Source organism: Salmo salar, chromosome 15 (assembly GCF_965601325.2).
Source record: "Salmo salar chromosome 15, fSalSal1, whole genome shotgun sequence".
NCBI classification, from domain to species: Eukaryota; Metazoa; Chordata; class Actinopteri; order Salmoniformes; family Salmonidae; genus Salmo; species Salmo salar.
Window position 1 is genome coordinate 36,862,352 of NC_138305.1, and position 12,231 is coordinate 36,874,582.

At 43.2% G+C, this 12,231-nt stretch overlaps 1 protein-coding gene across 6 annotated transcripts in view; it reads left to right on the forward strand.

Moving 5' to 3' along the window:
* LOC106571274 (unconventional myosin-VI) overlaps positions 1-12,231 on the forward strand; it is a 126,072-nt gene that overhangs the window by 70,334 nt on the left and 43,507 nt on the right. For all 6 annotated transcript variants that reach the window (XM_045695626.2, XM_082961709.1, XM_082961710.1 and 3 more), the window contains 7 exons: positions 2,773-2,930; positions 5,004-5,095; positions 5,778-5,850; positions 7,537-7,664; positions 7,828-7,923; positions 8,226-8,396; positions 12,183-12,221. In XM_045695626.2, coding sequence (XP_045551582.1) covers positions 2,773-2,930; positions 5,004-5,095; positions 5,778-5,850; positions 7,537-7,664; positions 7,828-7,923; positions 8,226-8,396; positions 12,183-12,221 — 757 coding nt within the window. The remainder of the gene's footprint in view (positions 1-2,772; positions 2,931-5,003; positions 5,096-5,777; positions 5,851-7,536; positions 7,665-7,827; positions 7,924-8,225; positions 8,397-12,182; positions 12,222-12,231) is intronic.

Here is a 12,231-nt window from a genome sequence, read left to right on the forward strand (position 1 = left end):
CATGCAGTTAATCAAAATTCTTTCTAAATGAAAATTATACAAATATAAAAATAACTTCTATTGACATTGCCAATATGTAAAAATAGCCTACATGAAGCCAACAAATAAAGAAAATATCCTGATTTAAAATTTTTCAAAAATCCTGTAAATCACATTGGCTATGCATGGTCTGTGTGCAAGGAACTTGAAACTCTATGAACTTGGTCAAGGCCCAAAGCTCATGCTGGCAAACTTAAAGTGTTCTGGGCCTTTTAGAGTTTCTGCTCCAGTGAGCTCCGGACAGACACAGTTGTAGGCTATTTGCTCAAGAGATAAGTCATATTTTAGTCAAATATTATATCTGTTTGGGCGGTCTGTTAGATCTTCTTGCGGTCAATTTGCAGTCTACAAATGATGTAATTATGTTCTGGCCCCCTGACCATCTGCTCAAGAAAATATCTGCCCGTGACTGAATCTAGTTGATGATCCCTGCCCTATATAGTGCACTACATTTGACAGAGCACTATAGGAAATAGGGTGCCATTTAGGAAACAGTCCCTATCTCTATCTACGCCAAGGCCTTGCATGTATTTAGCCGTGGCTCAGTCTTTCTAATGCCTGACTGTGATTGTTGTACGGGCAGCTTGGCACTCCCTCGGCTCGCCAACCTGAATGCCGAGCCACTCGCTACCTGCAATTACCCTCCCACCCGCCCTCCCACACTAATGTTTGTCTGTTGTTTTATCTGTGGAGCGAGAGACACTTGTGCTTGAAGTGCTGGTTTATATGGGCCTGGCTGTGCCTTTATGAGTGCGTCCTAAATGACACCCTATTTCCTACATATAGTGCACTACTTTTGACCAGGGCCAAGGTCTGTATGCATGCTGTGGTGAGAGGGAGAGCTCTCACGTTTCATTAAGAGGGCATAATAATAAGCAATGAGTTAGTGGTGTACAGTACTTTCTGGTCCTGTGTAGCTCAGTTGTTAGAGCATGGCGCTTGCAACACCAGGGTTGTGGGTTCCATTCCCACGGGGGACCAGTACATAAATGTATGCATTCAGTACTGTAAGTCACTCTGGATAAGAGTGTCTGCTAAATGACTAAAATTTAAATAATCTTCTGTTTAATTAATAGCAACGATGGCAATGTGTGAGTATAGTTGCAGTAAGTGTCTTATAAAGGGTGGGTGTGGATTTCAAACGTCTCTCTGTCTGCGGCTCCACCACTATAGCGGGGATATTTTTATTACTTATGTAAGGGGGAAAGCTGTAGCCAGCTAAATGTTCGTTTGTTTGGGGACTAGCTTTAAGGTGTTTAAATGTGCGAGGCAGAGAGTGGGAGAGAGGGACGTTAATCATGTTTACCCCACCATGGTGAGTTCTGTGGCGGACTCTGTAGTTCAGCGAGGGCAGGGGGTACAGTCTTCCACTCTCTCAGCAAACCCATATACATGTTCACTACACAGACTCATTTAAAGCTAATTTAATGAGATGTGAGCTTCTCAACTTCCTGATTACATCTGAGAACATGGTGCCGGAGAGTATGTTATGGAGATCATAGAGCATGTGGGCTTCATAGGGGATACACGCATCACCGCTACTGTTAGTGTGATGGCAAACCGCTTGGTTTTTAAATGAGAGGCCAAGGCTTAACCTTTATATTCAAATGTTTTAACTGGGGGCTATGTGCTCTTCTCACTGGCTGGAAGAAGCAAGGGGATAATGAATTAAACATGCGGTGTGGTAGAGCGAAAGAGCAAGCGAGCGAGGCCAGGTGTGTACTGAGAGCTGGGGGGTCAAGGGTGTAAAACGAGTTGGGGAGGTGGGGTAAGGATGGGGTTATCATGGATTAGGTTATCATGGAGAGTCCTTATCTTGTGGGATGTGGCTGTCGTCTCAACACATCAGCCAGTGCTGAAGGGAGATACATGGGGGGGACAGGATAATGGATATGTCCTGCCCTGAGAGAGGAGGGGGGGGGGGGGGGGGGGGGGTGTGTGTGTGTGTGTGTGTGTGTGTGTGTGTGTGTGTGTGTGTGTAATGGAGGTGAATGTGTGTGAAAAGAATCTGAAATCATTACTAAGGTGGACTTGGACATAGCAGTTCTCTGAGTACTTAATGTCTAAGTGCCACAGATAGAGAATTAGTTATTTTCTGTCATGCCTAAAGTGCATGACAATGATGTTTGTAAAGAAAAGGGCAGATGTAAAACTTGTTGAGAAAGTCCACGGGGTATTCATATTGTACCTTTTTCCATTCCTCTTCATTCTTAGCCCTCTCTCTATGGTCTGTAATTATTGAGCTGCATACTTGACTGCAGTCAGAGCTCCCAGGCAGTTGTAATACCAACACAGAGCTATGATGCTTATTTATACCTTCTGTCATTGTTATGGCTCCTTATCATATTACAGTCACTCTTTTCCCCCAAGATATCAATAATGCAATTATCCTCTTGGGAAACCGAGCAGGCCCCTGAACAGTTCTGCAGTCCCACGGTGGTGAATGGATTGGATTAGTGAGTGACTCTGTCGTCTTTGAGTTGTGGGCTACTTCTTTCACCAGCCACTAGTGCTCAGGTTTATACGTTGTGGCTGTATGTTTATTTGCTGTTGACAAATCCAATTTCCCCTCGTGCGATTCATTAGATTTAGATCAGATATACTTCATTGTATGTTATTCACAGAAATGTGCTTTGCGTACAGAAAGTCAAGTTTATTAATTTCAGTTCTGTGATGTGCTCATTCTCGCTCTTGCTCTCTCTCTCTCTCTCCCTCCCCTCTCTCTCCCTCCAGAGTGCCACTGAAAGTGGAGCAGGCAAACAATGCACGGGACGCCCTGGCCAAGGCTGTGTACAGCCGGCTGTTTGACCACGTGGTCACCAGGGTCAACCAGTGCTTCCCCTTCCACTCCTCTGCCAACTTCATCGGGGTTCTGGATATCGCAGGCTTCGGTCTGTACCTCTTCTATGTGCCCTATGTACAGTGCTTTCAGAAAGTATTCATACCTCTTGACTTATTCCATATTTTGTTGTGTTACAGCCTGAATTCAACATTTATAAAAAAAATTGTAAATACATTTCACTCATCTACACATAATACCCCATAATTGCGAAGTGAAAACATGTTTTTAGAAAGTGTTGCAAATGTATTTAAAAAAGGTTTTCAGAAATATCTGATTTACGTAAGTATTTACACCCCTGAAGCACCTTTGCCAACGATTACAGCTGCGAGTCTTTCTGGGTAAGTCTCTAAGAGCTTTCCACACCTAGATTGTGTAACATTTGCCCATTGTTCTTTTCAAAATTCTTCAAGCTCTGTCAAATTGGTTGTTGATCATTGCTAGACAACCATTTTCAGGTTTTGCCATAGATTTTCAAGCAGATGTAAGTCAAAACTGTAACTCGGCCACTCTGGAACATTCAGTCTTTTTGGTAAGCAACTCCAGTGTAGATTTGGCCTTGTGTTTCAGGTTATTGTTCTGCTGAAACGGGAATTAATCTCAGTCTGTTGGAAAGTAGACTGAACTAGGTTTTCCTCTAGGATTCCATTTATTTTTTTATCCTGAAAAACTCCTCAGTCCTTAACGATTACAAGCATACTCATAACATGATGCAGCCACCACTATGCTTGAAAATATTCAGAGTGGTACTCTGTAATGTGTTGAATTGGATTTGCCCCAAATTGTATTCAGGACAGAAAGTGAATTGCTTTGGCACATCATTTTTAGCAGTATTACTTTAGTGCCTTACTGCAAATAGGATGCATGTTTTGGAATATTTGTATTCTGTACATGCTTCCTTCTTTCCTCTGTCAATGAGGTTAGTATTGTGGAGTAACTACAATGTTATTGATCCATCCTCAGTTTTCTCCTATCACAGCCATTAAACTCTGTAACTGCTTTAAAGTCACCATTGGCCTCATGGTGAAGTCCCTGAACTGTATCTTTCCTCTCCGGCAAGTTAGGAAGGACACCTGTATCTTTGTAATGACTGGGTGTATTGATACACCATCCAAAGTGTAATGAATAACTTCACCATGCTCAAAGGGATATTCAGCTTTTTTTACCCATCTACCAATAGTTGCCCTTCTTTGCAAGGCATTGGAAAACCTCCCTGGTCTTTGTGTTTTAATCTGTGTTTAAAATTCACTGCTCAACTGAGGGACCTTACAGATAATTGTATGTGTGGGGTACAGAGATGAGGCATTCATTCAAAAACGAGCTACAAAAACACTCAAACTGGATCGTTTTATCTCAATCTCTTCATTCAAAGACTCAATCATGGACACTCTTACTGACAGTTGTGGCTGCTTCGCAAGATGTATTGTTCTCTTTACCTTCTTGTCCTTTGTGCTGTTGTCTGTGCCCAATAATGTTTGTACCATGTTTTGTGCTGTTGACATGTTGTGCTGCTACTATGTTGTTGTCAAGTTGTGTTGCTACCATGCTGTGTTTTCATGTGTTGCTGCCTTGCTATGTTATTGTCTTAGGTCCATGCAACTTATTATGTGACTTGTATATTTTAACTCTTGAACTTATTTAGGCTTGCCATAACAAAGGGGTTGAATACTTATTGACTCAAGAAATTTCAGCTTTTCATAAAAATAAAAAAAACAATTCCACTTTGACATTATGGGGGGATTTTGTGTAGGCCAGTGACACAAAATCTCAATTCAATACATTTTAAATTCAGGCTGTAATACATGTGGAAAAAGTCAAGGGGTGTGAATACTTTCTGAAGGCACTGGGCATATGTGTTCTATGGATGTGATACACGATGCCACATGATATGATGGTAGTAACACACTTTATTATCCCTCAGGGGGAAAGTGGTTTTACAGCATAATTGTCCATAAAACAACTTCAACAACAACAGACATTTCCCCACGAGACAACATTATACCGAACATAACATGGACCACACATTGCATATAATTGCAAGAGTCCATTAGTCAGAGACAGTGGTGGTTTACGGCTAAAGTGCTTGGTTTTTTAATGTGTTTTCGTTTCCTGATGTCTCTTCCAGAGTACTTTGAGCACAACAGCTTTGAGCAGTTCTGCATCAACTACTGTAATGAGAAGCTGCAGCAGTTCTTCAACGAGCGCATTCTGAAAGAGGTGAGTGCTTCTTCCATGGTCTGTGTGTGTTCACCCCAATGTCCCTGCCTCCTTAGCTGACCAACCACTTGTCCAACCAGGGCTCAACTTCAAGTTGCCTTTCTGCGATTCCTAGCATCTTATCTCCTCGCCTCCTTCTAAACTATTTGAAGGGAATGTCCATGGGTCCCTCCCATCGGACCTTCTTCAATGCGTTTTGAGAAGGAGGCGAGAAGAGAGGATGCAAGAAATCGAGAAAAGGTTAACTGAGAATGAGCCCAGGTGTTTGCAACAAGCAGAAGGAAACCTTGACATTTGGATTCAGTTTTATTTATCAGATATGATGCTGCAAAATTCCGTGAACTTGGTTTTCCAGAAATCCTGTTTGGAGGATTCTGGATTCCTGCTTATTCCTTCCTGATTTCAGGAATCCTCCAACCGGGATTTGGGGAAAACCAGGGAATTTATTGAACATTCCCGTAACTTTGCAACCCTAGTCAGAGACCTTGGTAAAGTAGTGTGTTATTGCACAATAGATAGAAAAACAACCCTTGATGGATTTATTTGAATACATTGGAGTCCTTGGCCTCATTATAGTAGAGAACTATCTTGTATAATAAACAATATTCAATTATATTCTGAATGTCATTCTGAAGGTCATTATAAATGTTTGTTATTGGAACTGTTCTGTTTCAAATTCTAGGAACAAGAGCTGTATCAGAAGGAGGGCCTTGGAGTGAACGAGGTCCGGTATGTCGACAATCAGGACTGCATCGGTTTGTCTAATCTTAATACCATTTTATTTCATGCACATCATTTCAGAGGGTTAGCCTACGTACAGTATCCTCCACCTAGTTTCCAGTGTTTTCCCCTGTTTTATCAATGTGTTGCCATTCCATGTTCTTCTGACTAGAGATCTGTCTCTGCATGGGAAGCTGGAACAGCTGTTTTCTCTGAGAGAAGTTAAACTGTTGAGCGCTGACCCTGAGCCTTGACCCTGAGTTATATTACATGGTCAACTGAAAGAAAGCCTGTTGATGGGAGGTAGATGTATTATGTTGCAGAGCTCACCCAAACTTACTTTCCCCTCTGTTTGAGATATGGGTGTTGTATGGTGGCAGGGTGCCAGAGAGAGGAATGGATGTGACAGGGAGAATGGGGCCTGGCTCGGCTGAATGGGGCCTGGCTCGGCGGGATGGGGCCTGGCTCGGCGGGATGGGGCCTGGCTCGGCGGGATGGGGCCTGGCTCGGCGGGATGGGGCCTGGCTCGGCGGGATGGGGCCTGGCTCGGCGGGATGGGGCCTGGCTCGGCGGGATGGGGCCTGGCTCGGCGGAATGGGGCCTGGCTCGGCGGAATGGGGCCTGGCTCGGCGGGATGGGGCCTGGCTCGGCGGAATGGGGTCTCTTCCTCCCCCAAAATGACTGTGCATTGCTGTGTATGAGAAATTATATATCCTCCTAGATTGGCAGAGGAAAAAAGTCAAAGGGACGGTCTATTGTAATTATACTGTAATAGGTCGCCTGTGGCGTTGCGGCGAGCAATCCCAAAAATATGCAGCTTTGAGCTTGTATGTGTCAAACACATTCTGTTTGAGCAACCCGTTGTTTAAACCAAGACACAAAAGAGGAAATAGGCAGTGAGAAGCCCCATTCTAGGGTTTCTTCTGGACCACTTTGGTGGTTGGCGTGGTAGTGGGTGTGGTCAAGGTCGCAGTCGCAGACGGAAAATCTTAGAGGACGTCTTATTGGCCGCTGTTGCAAAATGTTGCCATTTAAAGCTAACTTCCTGCAATTCTACACATTTAGTCATGGGTTGGAGATATTTTTTAGCAGTTTTAAAGCTAATTTCCTGAAATTCTATACATCATACCATGGCTTATGCTATCTGAGTGACTCATACATTATATCAGAATCAAAGGGGACAAAAATACCCCTGAATGCATCATTGATTTAGGTGATTGTTCGTTCTTTAAGATTATTTTATGTAAAAATATATAGGTTTTAGTCGTTTAAGTTTACACTGAAAATATTTTTCCATCACAATTTCTTTTTTTTTACTGACTTTTCTATACATAAAACACCTGCAAGCTCTCTCTCTCTCTCGACTAACCTATGGAAAGAGTGAGTCACTGCAGCTCTAACTATGGATGTGTCATTCAGTCATGTCTTAATGAGCCGTTGTTCTCTCGTGCAAAGTGGTCTGTGTAGGTCAAGGTCAGCCTATTCTGAACTGAAACATTTTCATTATTTTATTACACCTTAAATTGGTTTTTGACAGGTACACCTCCCTTCCCTAGCGTAATTGGATATCTTACACCGTCAGTGGCCCTGGACTATACAAAGACTAAACCCCTAATGAAATACGTGAAGCAACAGGCTAGGATAGCTCTAAGGCTACACTGACTTATTGGATCCAGTCATTTTGGGATCTCTTGACCCCTGACCCCTGTGTCTGTCTACAGACCTTGTGGAGGCCAAGCTGGTGGGCATCCTGGACATCCTGGATGAAGAGAACCGTCTACCTCAGCCCAGCGACCAGCACTTTGCAGAGACCGTTCACAACAAGCACAAGAACCACTTCCGACTGACCGTGAGTTCTTACTTTAACCAGGATTCATGTCCTTTCTCTGTGTAGGTTGTGTGCGTTTTATCGTCCGTAATGTCAGTCGTGGGTTTGTTAAGACATTGTAATAAGTCTGTGGTTTTATTTTTTTCACTTATTTAAAATGGATAGCGTGAAATGTGTTCCTCAGGTGCCCCGGAAATCAAAGCTGCAAGTTCACAGGAATGTGAGGGATGACGAGGGATTCATCGTCAGACACTTTGCAGGAGCGGTGTGCTATGAGACGGTACATTTATGTTCACAAAATGTCACCGCAGGATGTCTGAAGGCTAGAAAACATCAACATTACACCTTTTTATATGATCAGACTTGGGTCTGTTTAAGTAATCCCCTATGTCCTTGTGGTAGGCCTATACTGCAACATCTCCAACCAAACATACTCCTCCTCTTTGAAACCTGCACAAAACCCAGCATGTGGAATTCCATTTTTTTATCACAAGTGCCCCACTTATCTTCCAACCAAAGTAGCATTTTTCTGAACTGGGTGCTTCTGCATCTTCAAAGTTCTACATTTTCTCTGAATTGCAGACCAAGTTTGTGGAGAAGAACAATGATGCACTGCACATGTCCCTGGAGTGCCTGGTGAGTGAGTCAAAGGACCGGTTTATCCGGGAGCTCTTTGAGAACTCCAACAACACCAAGGACTCGAAACAGAAGGCCGGCAAGCTCAGCTTCATCAGCGTCGGCAACAAATTCAAGGTGAGGACGAATTTTAATCAACTGCCTTTTACTTCCACACTTTATTAATGTGCTGCTCAACATGGTAGGTATCCCAAACGGGACCCTATTACCTATAAAGTGTGCTACTTTTGACCAGGACCTGGGCATAGGGTGACCAGGGCATAGGGTGCAATTGATGCAGCCATGGAATACTGAGGGGGAATGGGTATAAATGTCAATTTTAAAGGTCCAGTCTAGATGTTTTTACCTCAATATCAAATCATTTCTGGGTAACAATTAAAGTACCTTACTGTGATGGGTTTTCAATTAAAATGGTCCAAAATAAACCAATAGCTTCTAAGCAAAGGACAATTTCTCAATAAATAATTTTGCTATGACTGTCTGGGAGTGGTCTGAGTGAGGAGTGTAAAACTAGCTGTTATAACAGCTAGTTTTTCACATATAGCGGTTCAAATCAGAATCAGTCAGGGAAGTAAGGTAACTTGTCCTGTTCCGTTGTGTGCTATGAATCCCATATACTGTTTATGAAACATAAGAAAATCACGTTTTTGACTGCACTGGGCCTTTAACAGCCATAGCAGGTGTGTTCATGTTTGTTACTTTTATCTTGTGTTTTATATGCAAAACAGTAGCATCAAGGCTATTTTGTTACTTTATAGTCATAACCGTGACACTTTCTTACTCTATGCTGTGATCCTGTAAGAAGTGTTTAGATGCTGTGTCTGTTGTAAGTGAAATCAGAGGAGCGTTCAGGTGCTGCAATAAGCAGTTATTGTAAGCTATTATAGGTACTGCTAGACACAGTGGAGAAGAAGGAAAGTACAATAGTTTCAAAAAGTTACATACCATTTTAGAGGATTTGAATGCAGCTTATTTTTCAGGGTTTCATAATGTGTTTTGATTTAATCTTCCTCTGGTTTAGTTTCCACAGAGTTAATTTTGTTTCTACATTCTGTTAATGTGTTCTTCCTAATCTCTCTCCTTCCCACTGTTCCTCCTTCCATTCTGTCTCTCCATCCTTTCCCTATCCCCCATCATGCCTTGGTTTCTGAAATGACTGCCTCGCCTGGTTCACCAACTACTTCTCAGACAGAGTTCAGTGTGTCAAATTGGAGGGCCTGTTGTCTGGACCTGTGGCAGTCTCTATGGGGGTGCCACGGGGTTCAATTCTCGGGCCGACTCTTTTCTCTGTATACATCAATGATGTTGCTCTAGCTGCTGGTGATTCTCTGATCCACCTCTACGCAGACGACACCATTCTGTATACTTCTGGCCCTTCTTTGGACACTGTGTTAACTAACCTCTAGACGAGTTTCAATGCCATACAACTCTCCTTCCGTGGTCTACAACTGCTCCTAAATACAAGTAAAACTAAATGCATGCTCTTCAACCGATCGCTGCCCGCACCTGCCCGCCCGTCCAGCATCACTACTCTGGACGGTTCTGACTTAGAATACGTGGACAACTACAAATACCTAGGTGTCTGGTTAGACTGTAAACTCTCCTTCCAGACTCACATTAAGCATCTCCAATCCAAAATTAAATCTAGAATCGGCTTCCTATTTCGCAACAAAGCATCCTTCACTCATGCTGCCAAACATACCCTCGTAAAACTGACTATCCTGCCGATCCTTGACTTCGGCGATGTCATTTACAAAATAGCCTCCAACACTCTACTCAGCAAATTGGATGCAGTCTATCACAGTGCCATCCGTTTTATCACCAAAGCCCCATATGCGACCACTGCGACCTGTATGCTCTCGTTGGCTGGCCCTCGCTTCATATTCATCGACAAACCCACTGGCTCCAGGTCATCTATAAGTCTTTGCTAGGTAAAGCCCCGCCTTAACTCAGCTCACTGGTCACCATAGCAGCACCCACCCGTAGCATGCGCTCCAGCAGGTATATTTCACTGGTCATCCCCAAAGCCAATTCCTCCTTTGGCCGCCTTTCCTTCCAGTTCTCTGCTGCCAATGACTGGAATGAACTGCAAAAATCACTGAAGCTGGAGACTCATATCTCCCTCACTAACTTCAAGCACCAGCTGTCAGAGCAGCTCACAGATCACTGCACCTGTACATAGCCCATCTGTAAATAGCCCATCCAATTACCTCATCCCCATACTGTTATTATTAATTTTTTGCTCCTTTGCACCCCAGTATCTCTACTTGCAAATTCATCTTCTGCACATCTATCACTCCAGTGTTTGAATTGCTAAATTGTAATTATTTTGCCACTATGGCCTATTTATTGCCTTACCTCCCTTATCTTACCTCATTTGCACACACTGTACATAGACTTTTTCTCTTTTGTATTATTGACTGTATGTTTTGTTTATTCCATGTGTAACTCTGTGTTGTTTGTGTCGCACTGCTTTGCTTTATCTTGGCCAGGTCGCAGTTGTAAATGAGAACTTGTTCTCAGCTAGCCTACCTGGTTAAATAAAGGTGAAATAAAAAATAAATAAAATCATAGCTGTCATTTAAAGTCCAAAAGGTGTGTGGAGAGAGGGAGAAATACAGACAGGAAAAGTAGATACATATAGCGGTTCAAATCAGAATCAGTCAGGGAAGTAAGGTAACTTGTCCTGTTCCGTTGTGTGCTATGAATCCCACAATGCATCAGTGAATAATGCGGGCAACACCCTGCTGTTCTCCAGCTAACTGCCTCCAGTCACCCCCTTCGCTGTCCCCTACCTCCCCAGTCCTTTTCTGTGCTGTCTCCCTGTTAATCGCCGTTTGTTTCCTGCAACACGCTGCAACACTTGCTAATGACATCTTGCTGTGGGCAGCTTCCAATTCCAATCAATTGAGATGTTATTCATGTCATTATCCGGAGTGTAGTATGAAGAGTTTGCAACGTTGTGTAGTTTGCAGTGAGATACCATAGCATATAGGATCAGGAAATCTTCATTGACAGGATCAATGTCCACCGAGCAATTGTCCCTACAATCCCATTATCTTCTTATGATTCCATAATAAAATTATTACGATACTTATTGACCAGTGTACATGCCAGTTGGCAGTTGCACCGAATAGGACTGCCTGCTAGGCAGCTACTGTTAATAAGGTAGTTACTGTAGAAAGTGATATGCTGTAGATCATAAGGCTTAGAGCTTGACTAAGGCCTAATCAGTGATTCAGCGTTTTGTACCTGTCTGTTCTCAGAGTTACAAGGTGAGATAGAGAGCGTTATCAGCTGTTTATTTGAGATATCCTGCTGGGTTTATAAATATTAATGTCCCAGGGGTGGTCCCTAGAGCAGTCTGTCTGTTAAACACAACTCTCTGCAGATTAAGGTTGCAAAATGACGGTAACTTCCCAGGTTTTCCAGAAATCCCGGTATGGACAATTCCTGGACTTATTAGGGAATTCCAACTGGGATTTCTGGAAAACCGGGACATTTTGGGAAGGTTCCAGGGGTTTTGCCACCAGAGCTCTAGATCAGTGACAGAGGGGGCAACAAGCGGTTTCTGTCTGTCTGTCATCTCAGTTAGTTGGCTACCATGCATCCATCTGTCTGTCCCTCTGTTCCTGTGGTCCTATCAGTGTTGTATTTAGACCTGTTTGCATGATACATTAAAACAAAATGTCTGTCTTTCGTTTCAATGCGCTTTAACCATGAACGTGTGTCTGTCGCGGCTGTACTGTTGCTTAGCTGTTGTTTTGAGTGTTGGACAGGAGCGCTGGAGGCAGAGAGGGAGCAAGTACCCTTTAATAAGCATGTGTTCATGCTGGGTTGAACTAGACAGGTCTGTGGAGTTGGTCTGTATCACTAAACAAAGGTTTTCTTTCACCTCAACAGACCCAGCTGAACATTCTTCTGGAGAAGCTTCGCAGCACGGTTAGTATTT